The 10,184-nt window shown below is 41.7% G+C and overlaps 2 protein-coding genes across 2 annotated transcripts; one reads left to right on the top strand and one right to left on the bottom strand.

The window, feature by feature from the left end:
* Positions 1-760: 760 nt before the first annotated feature.
* LOC131148197 (uncharacterized membrane protein At3g27390-like) lies at positions 761-2,076 on the top strand. The gene is made up of 3 exons (XM_058097931.1): positions 761-1,218; positions 1,780-1,879; positions 1,954-2,076. The coding sequence occupies exons 1-3, from the start codon at positions 761-763 to the stop codon at positions 2,074-2,076; spliced, it is 681 nt and encodes a 226-aa protein (XP_057953914.1).
* Positions 2,077-8,884: 6,808 nt separating this feature from the next.
* Positions 8,885-9,319, bottom strand: LOC131148196 (uncharacterized). The gene has a single exon (XM_058097930.1). It carries the CDS (start codon positions 9,317-9,319, stop codon positions 8,885-8,887), a length of 435 nt encoding a protein of 144 aa, XP_057953913.1.
* Positions 9,320-10,184: the final 865 nt, after the last annotated feature.

The following is a 10,184-nucleotide window of genomic DNA, read 5'->3' as shown; positions in this document are numbered from 1 at the left end:
AAAGAATTACACCATGGCTCCAACAGAACTGGGGCCTAGGGCACTCAAAACAAAGAGAAAAAAGAACCGAAAGCTCCCCAACAGAACCCAACAGCAGTCATAGCCATAGCTAAAAAGAATAAAAAATTAAAAAACTCCCATCAACACTGGAAAAAGAGAAAAAAAAAAAAACTCACAAAGAAAATAATTCACCAAGCAGATTCACTCAACAACAAAGAGGGCAGAGCAGAACATATATTTTGCCTGGGGATATGGAGTCTTAAGGTTGCGGTCTAGGTGACAAAAGCCATCCTTATTGTGCACACAGAACAGAATGAAGAGATTTGATAATGTGATCAATGAAATAAATCATTTGGATGACCTGTACATAGAAGACTGAAGAGAATAAATTTTCTTTATAATATTGTAATTCCATCTCTTCTAGAATAAATTATTCAACTACAAAATAGCCTGGTCACAAACAAGGGACTGAAAAACTCACTCTCCCTCTTATGCAGATATGAAAAAACATAAAAATAATTTTTGCCCAAGAGTTCAATATGAACTTATGTAATTCTTTTCTTAGCTGTTATAACCAATTTCTTCTTCTGGTGAGCTACTTATAACAAGATCGGAAATTGAACTCTGTATTGAAGAAACAATAAATTCTTGAAACCTAATGAATGAGCCTTTTTGAATGTCTCATAATTACCAAGTAATCCCTTGTCATCACTTGTTCTGTTTAGAGGTGAATGAAACAGTTTCTTGCGTTTAACTCAAAATGCCACAGGTATGGGGAAACATGATGAGGTCCTGTGAGATAAGGGCCAAGGAGCTATTGGATGCTAATGTAATAACACCAGCCGACCTCCATGAATGGCTGAAAGCCAAGAATGGCAATGAGGGAGCCATAGTTGGTGTTGGTTTGCCCTGTTATTCATTCCTGCAGAGTCTTCTCCACTCCATTAAAGCTGGATCGGGTGGCATACTGCTGTTCGATGACTTGGAAATTACACATATGAATAGACCCCAGGACAGATTGTTAGATTGGTTCTTCCAACCCATAATGGTGTTGAAGGAACAGATTAAGGTCTTGAAATTGACTGAGGGTGAAGTTAGACACCTGGAAAAACTAGTTCTCCTTGGAAGCAATACGCAGCGCATGGAGGCTTGGGAAAATGGAAGCTTTGCACCTCAAGACGCAGTCCGAGCTGCTCAAATCCAAGGCATCAGCAGAAGGTATGAATGCTATACGTTATTACTCAAATGATCTAAGGTGAAAAAACTTTGTAGTTCTCTTTTCTGTTTCTGAAGTTCTTTTTTGAACCAAGCTTCCCTTCAGGGAGGATCAGGGGAATCCTGTTATAATTGGGCCATGCAGCATAAAAACTAGAGTGATCATTTATATTGTGTGCTTATATATCCTTTGGAAAAGGAACTGTCACAAAAAAAAAATTAAATCCTGTAAATTTTTGCACAAGCAATCAGTCAAGAGTCCCATGAATTTCAAGGCTTGACAAAATTGATTCATTTCAAACAATATCTGAAACAAAGTGCAATGCTTTCACTTGCACAGAATGTTCAAGCTGGTTTTAAACTTTCTACTCGACACAAGCATACAACTTTTATTAAATAGCTTTTCTTTTGGATTGGTTTCCTACCACAACTAGGACCCTTTTTTGTTAGATAATCTCATAGTCACTAGAAGTTAGCTTTCCCTATACTTTTTCTCATGGCCATATCAACATTTAAAGTTCCCCTAGCAATGTACTAATTAAAGAAAATTGATTGTAACGGCAGGATGATGGGGATGACTCGAAGCATTACAAAATTTCCCACGTACAGAAGGAGATTTCGCCAGATTGTGAAGGCTTTAATTTCACATTACACAGAGAAGGAGGTCTCCACCACCCGGTCCAGTTCCATCAGATCAGTTGCCTCCATTGACATTGTTTATGATGGATCCATACCCAGTCAAAGCAGATGGCTGCTACGGCTGCTGCTTCTTCAACATCTACGGCGCCGGCAGGATCTCCGTCAACCTTTGCTGCTCCACCTGCTCTGCTGGAAATGTTGACATTTCCGGCCGCCCGTTGAAGTTTTTTGCTCCCGCTTGTGTATATATATGTGCTGTGTGTGGAGTTGTATATGTGAGATAAGAAATAAGAAATAAGAGAGCTGTGAGTGTGGTGCAGCATGCATGAGAGAGTTGAGTGAGAGTTGAGTGATTGTATCCTCCTCCTTCTCTGTTTATTTTTCCAGTAAATAGTAACCTCTTGCTCCCGTGGACGTAGGCCGGAATTTGGCCGAACCACGTAACTCCGGTGTCAATATTGGTATGTGTTTGTTTATTTATTTTATCCATCAATTACTTGATCTGTAAAACCCCAACAAAGTGGTATCAGAGCATTGTTGTTGGAGTAGAATTCCAGATCGGAGAAAATTCCCAGATTTTGAGCCTCTGTCCAGTAGCTCAAAATTTAATTTTGAGGCTACCACCGAACTCCTCTCATCAAGACGAGGCCAACAGTGTCAACCGGAGCTCCAAAGAGCATCAGAGTAGGCCGCACGCGCCTACACGCGCCTCCAACGTCCAGGGGACGTTTCCACGCGCCCACACGCGCCTCCACGCGCCGGCGACGCCTCGGCAGAACAATTCACGTGCCTCCACACGCCGGTGAGAGCACGGCCGAACGGCGGAAGGTTGAAGACGACGCCACGTCAGCGGCCACGTCAGCAGAGACCGCGCCGCGTCAGCGTCCAGTCAGCCTGACGCGTCAGCGCCACGTCAGCCGCCACGTCAGCAGGGACCCGCGCGGTCAGTGACACGTGGCGCCCAATCAGCAAACCGGTCAACGCCACGTCAGCACACGTTGACCAATTTTTGACCGAAGTTTGACCAGGCCTTTAAAGGCCATTTCAGGTCCGTTTTTCAAACAACTTAAGCCATTTCCAGGGTTTTTGACCGTTTCGGACGCAACCGTATATTCGGTTTCTTGAGATTTTGCCCCGATTTTTCTGTACAAGCAAGTTAGTGCTTAAAATCAATAGAGGAATCAGACTCGGATACTATGATCAAGCTCACAGCCTCCAATTACACTCTGTGGAGGTCTCGGATGGAGGATCTCCTTAATTGTAAGGATCTGGCAGACCCTTTGGATTATAAAGGTATGAAACCAGATTCCATCAAAGATGACGATTAGAGAAGAATGAATAGGAAGACCATTGGTCAAATCAGACAATGGATTGACCACAAGGTATATCATCACGTCGCACAAGAGACTGATGCTTATAGTCTTTGGGAGAAGCTGGAAAACATGTACCAGGCCAAGACCGCTCGCAACAAAGCCATGTTAATGAGACGGCTTGTTAATCTGAAGTTAAAAAGCGGGACCTCTATAGCTGAGCATACTAGTGAGTTCCAAAACCTAGTAAATCAGCTTTCATCTGTGAAGATGGATCTTGGCGATGAAGCAGAAGCATTGCTGCTTCTTAGCTCCTTACCAGACAGCTGGGAGACATTGGTCATCACTCTCAGCAATTCAGCTCCTGACGGCAAACTTACCATGGCGATGGTAAAAGATGCTTTATTCAACGAAGAAGCCAGGAGAAAAGAAACAGGTGCAGATCAGTCACAAGCCTTTGTTACTGAAACCAGAGGCCGACCTCAAGAAAGTACCAGTACCAGAAGTCGAGGTAGAGACAGAGGTAGAAGCAAATCTAGAGGAAGATCCCAAGATCGCAGCAGATTCAGTGATGGTAAAAATTGGCAGAGAGGGAAAATCTCTTGCTACTATTGTGGCATTGAAGGCCACATGAAGAAAGATTGTCGAAAATTTCGACCGGATCATGGTCAAAGCCGCCAGCAACAAAAGAAGGAGGAAGGTGAGAACTCGGTCACCTTAACTCAAGATATATCAGTTTTCTCAATTGATGAAGATGCATGCTATCATATTGGGAACCACGACACTGAATGGGTGGTAGACACAGCAGCCTCCTACCATGCCACTCCCCACAAAGAATTCTTCACGATGTATAAATCTGGAGATTTTGGTACAGTAAAGATGGGGAACACTAGTTCTTCTCAGATCGTGGGAATCGGAGATGTGCAGATTGTGACCAATATTGGTTGCACCATAACACTAAAGGATGTACGACATGTACCAGACCTTCGGCTAAACCTTATTTCTGGGGCAGCCCTTGATAAACAGGGCTACGAAAGCTACTTTGGGAAAGGTGCTTGAAAATTATCAAAAGGTAATTTGACAATAGCACGAGGACGCATTTGCTGCACATTGTACAAAACACAGGTGAAGATTTGTACTGATGCCATCAATGCAGTGGAAGATGAAGCATCACCAAACCTATGGCACAAGAGACTCGGACACGTGGGAGAAAAAGGGCTCCTTACATTGGCGAAGAAGGCATTTATAAAAATCACAAAAGGTATTGCCTTAAACCAATGTGATCACTGCTTATTTGGGAAACAGCATAGAGTTTCATTTAGTTCCTCTATGAAGAGAAGGTCAAAGCCATTGAGTTTGATACATTCTGATGTATGCGGACCCATTGAAGTAGAATCAATCGGCGGCAACAGGTATTTTGTTACCTTTATTGATGACGCTTCAAGGAAGGTGTGGGTATATTTTTTGAAAACAAAGGACCAAGTTTTTAAATATTTCAAGAAATTTCATGCTATGGTGGAAAGGCAAACAGGGAAGAAATTGAAGTGCCTCCGGACAGACAATGGAGGCGAATATACTTCCAACGAGTTCAGAGCATACTGTACTGAACGTGGTATTAGGCATGAAAAGACGGTCCCACGTACCCCACAACATAATGGTGTAGCTGAGAGAATGAATCGGACCATTATGGAGAGAGTTAGAAGCATGCTCAGTATGGCTAAATTACCTAAGCCATTCTGGGGGGAAGCTATTCGTGCCGCATGTTACCTTATTAACAGGTCACCGTCAGCACCACTTAACTTTGGAATTCCAGAGAAAGAATGGACCAGAAGAAAAGTTTCTTGCACTCATCTAAGAGTGTTTGGGTGCAAAGCTTTTGCATATATATCTAATGAGCAGAGGCAAAAGCTCGACGTGAAGTCCATTCCATGTATCTTTATTGGCTATGGAGATGATGAATTCGGCTACAGATTATGGGATCCAGAGAGGAAGCAGGTCATCAGATCGAGAGATGTGGTTTTCCATGAAAACCAGGTGTTTGAGGACTTTGAACCACAAACAAAGTCTAACCAGCCTAGTTCCGGTGCTCTTGTCATTGTAACAGATCCTACACCATCATATTCTCCCACAAACCATGGAGAATTGCAGGATGATCCTTTGGAAACAGATGTAGAAGGTGTTGAGCAGGGGGAGCAACAACCCCCTTCACCAGAAATTGCAGAATCATCACATCAGTCAGATGATGAGGTATATCCTCCTCCAGAAGAAGCTGAGCCCAGAAGATCTGAAAGAGGTCGTATTCTGATTCCGTCGAGAAGATATCCAGAATCAGAATATCTTTTACTCACTGATGAGGGGGAGCCAGCAAGTTTCCAAGAGGTCTAGTCTCATACCGACAAAGCCAAATGGATAGAAGCTATGAAAGCAGAGGTGAATTCTTTACACAAGAATCAAACGTATGAGCTGGTAAGACTTCCCAAAGGGAAGAGAGCACTAAGGAACAAGTGGGTGTTCAAGCTTAAGAAAGATGGCAGTGGACAAATTGTGACGCACAAAGCCAGATTAGTCGTCAAAGGTTTCGAACAAAAGAAAGGTGTTGACTTTGACGAGATATTTTCGCCAGTAGTGAAAATGACAACAATTCGAGTCATACTCGGATTAGTAGCCAAGATGAATCTAGAGCTTGAACAAATGGATGTGAAGACAGCCTTCTTACATGGAGACTTGGAAGAAGACATCTACATGGAGCAACCAGAAGGATTTGAAGTTCCAGGGAAAGAACATCTAGTCTGCAGGTTGAAGAAAAGTCTCTACGGTCTTAAGCAAGCACCGAGACAGTGGTATAGAAAATTTGACTCTTTCATGGTGAGTCACGGATACAAGAGGACTGCAGCAGATCAGTGTGCATATGTTCAGATATTTCCGGATGGTAGTTTTGTCATGCTATTACTCTATGTTGATGACATGTTGATCATTGGTCAGGATACAAGCAAGATCAACAAGCTAAAGATGGAGTTGTCTAAGTCTTTTGAAATGAAGGACTTAGGCCCAGCTCAGCAGATCCTAGGCATCAGGATCAGTCGCGACAGGAAAGTCAGAAAGTTATGGTTATCACAGGAGAAGTATATTGAACGGGTAATCAAAAAGTTCAACATGGAAAGTGCCAAGCCAGTAAGTACTCCACTGGCTAATCATTTCAAGCTAAGCAAGAAGTTGTCTCCTCATCAAGGGAAGAAATGTCAATAGTCCCATACTCATCAGCAGTTGGAAGCTTGATGTACACAATGGTATGTACGAGACCAGACATTGCCCACGCGGTAGGTGTTGTGAGCAGGTTTCTTTCCAATCCAGGGAAAGACCATTGGGAAGCTGCGAAATGGATTCTCAAGTACTTGAAAGGTACATCGGGATTGTGCTTATGTTTCGGGGAAGTTGAACCAATCTTGGAGGGTTACACTGATGCAGACATGGCTGGTGATCTTGATGGAAGAAAGTCCACATCAGGTTTTTTGTTCACCTTTGCAGGGGGAGCTGTATCATGGCAGTCAAAATTGCAAAAGTGTGTTGCCCTATCCACAACAGAAGTAGAATATATTGCCGCAGCAGAAGCTGGGAAGGAGATGTTGTGGTTAAAACGGTTTCTTCAAGAGTTAGGAGTCAAACAGGAAGAACACAAGGTACATTGTGATAGTCAGAGTGCACTGGACTTGAGCAAGAATTCAATGTACCATTCCCGAACAAAACATATTGACATTCGCTATCACTGGATACGCGAAGTGATGGAACAACAACTGTTGAAGTTAGTCAAAATTCATACTAAAGAAAATCCGGCAGACATGTTAACAAAGGGAGTAACCTATGAGAAGCTCCAGCTATGTAGGGATATAGCTGGGATGGATGTCAATTGAAGATTAACATATTATTCTCCTCCTATGGGTATGGAGGGGGAGAATTGATGGATCCATACCCAGTCAAAGCAGATGGCTGCTACGGCTGCTGCTTCTTCAACATCTACGGCGCCGGCAGGATCTCCGTCAACCTTTGCTGCTCCACCTGCTCTGCCGGAAATGTTGACATTTCCAGCCGCCCGTTGAAGTTTTTTGCTCCCGCTTGTGTATATATATGTGCTGTGTGTGGAGTTGTATATGTGAGATAAGAAATAAGAAATAAGAGAGCTGTGAGTGTGGTGCAGCGTGCATGAGAGAGTTGAGTGAGAGTTGAGTGATTGTATCCTCCTCCTTCTCTGTTTATTTTTCCAGTAAATAGTAACCTCTCGCTCCCATGGACGTAGGCCGGAATTTGGCCGAACCACGTAACTCCGGTGTCAATATTGGTATGTGTTTGTTTATTTATTTTATCCATCAATTACTTGATCTGTAAAACCCCAACAGTTTAGGTAGGAATTTCCCCCAGCCCCTACCCCCACAACGCCACCACCCTGCTGTAAATATATTTTGAGTAGGATAAACTTCAATCTGAGTGTTGTCCGTGTGCTCTTAAATGCTGGTAGTTGGCTACGTTGCGAAACCCTTTCTGGTTTTAAGCCCCTAGCCTCGTTTCGAGGCCAGAAGAACTAAATGAAGAACATGTGAGAATAGCTGAGAGTTTTCATTGATTAAATACATCTGTAGTTGTGTACATCCATCTGCCACGATTTTCTTTCTTTAAATGTTTTGAGCATAACAAATTAATTGTTGAAGTTTCACATTCAGACAAGTGCAAATTCAATTTTGAACTACTAAATTGTTACAATTAAAACTTCAAGAAATAAGATAGAATTGGATGAAATGTTTGGTAGTTTGGCATAACTTGTTCCTAGTTTAAAGGTGAAATCAAATAGGGAGTGCAGGAAACAAGACACAAATTATGGGTCCTCTGTTCAACTTCTCTTAGAATGCATTCCCCTTTTTCCCTTTTGCAGAGAATCTGCACGTATTTGCTTAGAATACATTGCGAAATGCATTCCCCTTTTTGCCCTTCTGCTTAGAAATAAAAGTTCTATCTGCATTTGCTAAAAATAGAAAGTCTTGACAATCTTATCCGCAATTTATTCGCAATTTACCAAATTCTTGGAGCAGAAGTCTCCAATCATATGCCAAGTGTGTCATAGATTAATTTGAATTTAATTTCAAAATCAATTAAATAAAACATTCTACATGAAATATCACAAACCAACTAATATTGTCTGTTCAATTTCAATTATACCTAATTCATCATCAAAAAAACATGCTTTCTTCTTCTTCTTCCTCCTCCCAGCTTGTAACCTACTAATATTGTCTGTTCAATTTCATCAAACAAACATGCTATCTTCTTCTTCTTCTTCTTCTTCTTCCTCCCAGCTTGTAACCTGCAAGATGTTGAGAAACAAAACATGGACTTTTGATGCATTTGATTTTAAAAACAATAAGAAAAATCAGCGAATTGAATCAACATCAAAATTTCACAGTAAATCCACATTAACAAAACCTTTTACCCCAACATCCAAAAATTTTCTTAATTTGGGCGCGCCGAGAAACAGACAACCAAAGAGTGTCTTTACAACATTTTATGAGATAAAATGGAGAGGAAGGGAAAGAATTTTCAGACAACCTAATGCGATGCTCTTCAATTTCGTCGAGACAAAAGAATTCACCGACCGTATACAGAATCAACCACTCCTTAGCGTGGATAACCGCGAGGAAACCCTAATTATTTTCGCAGGAAGTACTTCGTCTTCGTTTTCAGTTCATCCCCTGCCTCTCTTCCTCAGGACCGGCGCTCTCCGAAGCCACCTTATCCAGGAGGTCCCCAAGCTTTCTTGCGACCCCAGGCGTTGCGTCTCCGTCGTCCATTCCGCAGTCATCGTCATCGATGAGGGTCGTGAATCGCCGCCTCTTCACCACGATCGGGGCCGGCGGAGTAAAATCGGATGAGGCAATCCCACTGCACCGGGAGCCACGGGGAATTGAATCCTCGACGGCATGCGTTCCTTCCTTGGTGATCTTGCGGCCGCACGGATCTTGGAGGGGATGACGCGTGAAGCTGAGGCCGGCCATGGAAGAGAGCAAGGGGTCCAAGACGGACTGCGGCGAGTCGACGCGATGGCGGATGAGTGCGTCGCCGTGGCAGTCGTGGAGACGGGAACGGTGGATGCTGCTGGCGGAGAAGTCGCCCATGGCACCTCTGGCTAAGTGCTGGTGCTTCGGGAGGTTGGAGGGTTATGGGTCTCTCTTCAATCTCTCTCTCTCTCTCTCTCTCTCGCTCTGGGTGGCTGCTCTCCAGGGATAACCGTTGAGGCAGGGGGTTCTGAATTTGAGGAGCTGCTTTTCCAAGTTTGAAAGGAGTTGAGAAGTTGGACCGACTTGAAATTTTAAAAATATCTCCGATTTTGAAATTCAAATTTATTAGGTTGTTTTCGGTGAAAATTGAAATTAAAATTAAAATTTATTAAAATTAAAAATAGAATTGAAAATGAAATGTATCATAATAGTCGGTATTTATATACTTAGGAATAGAAAATAAGTCTAGATAGTATAAAAAATTTATTTAATTAATTTAATATGAAATAATAATATTATAAGTATAATTGTTATATAATATAATTTTATTAAGCTATAAAATAAATAATCTTTTACAATAAAATCATTTTAATAATCAAGCACTTGATTATACTTTGCTTGTTATATTATTATTATTATTATTATTATTATTATTATTATATTTTATCTTATGTTTTATAAATAAGTTTGAAGGCACATCTAGTTTTTCTAATAAACTTTTTATTTATGTAGCCTTACAAGAGATATATCAACTGGTCATTATTTTAAAGAATAAAAAGAACAGGTTACAACATTGACAATGCATAATGAAACTAATTGATCGAATATATGGAGGAGATTGAAAATTAAATATATAAGGCGGTGGGTAAGTAGAACAAATCTACTCGTCAAGATGAAAGTTGAGATTGAAATGTGCTTTATTTGATCATTTTCAAAGGTTTGTTGTTGCTACTGGAGATAAGGATGAAGAAAATTAACTCGC

Source organism: Malania oleifera, chromosome 2 (genome assembly GCF_029873635.1).
Source record: "Malania oleifera isolate guangnan ecotype guangnan chromosome 2, ASM2987363v1, whole genome shotgun sequence".
NCBI lineage: Eukaryota > Viridiplantae > Streptophyta > Magnoliopsida > Santalales > Ximeniaceae > Malania > Malania oleifera.
This window is presented reverse-complemented; position numbering and strand designations above follow the sequence as displayed.

Bases quoted from the DNA above. Each gene is read 5' to 3' on its own strand.
- LOC131148196 (XM_058097930.1), bottom strand. From the start codon at position 9,319: ATGGGCGACTTCTCCGCCAGCAGCATCCACCGTTCCCGTCTCCACGAC.
- LOC131148197 (XM_058097931.1), top strand. From the start codon at position 761: ATGCCACAGGTATGGGGAAACATGATGAGGTCCTGTGAGATAAGGGCC. The intron at 1,219-1,779 runs GTATGAATGCTA...TTGTAACGGCAG, and splicing joins ATCCAAGGCATCAGCAGAAG to GATGATGGGGATGACTCGAA. The intron at 1,880-1,953 runs GTCTCCACCACC...ATCCATACCCAG, and splicing joins CACATTACACAGAGAAGGAG to TCAAAGCAGATGGCTGCTAC.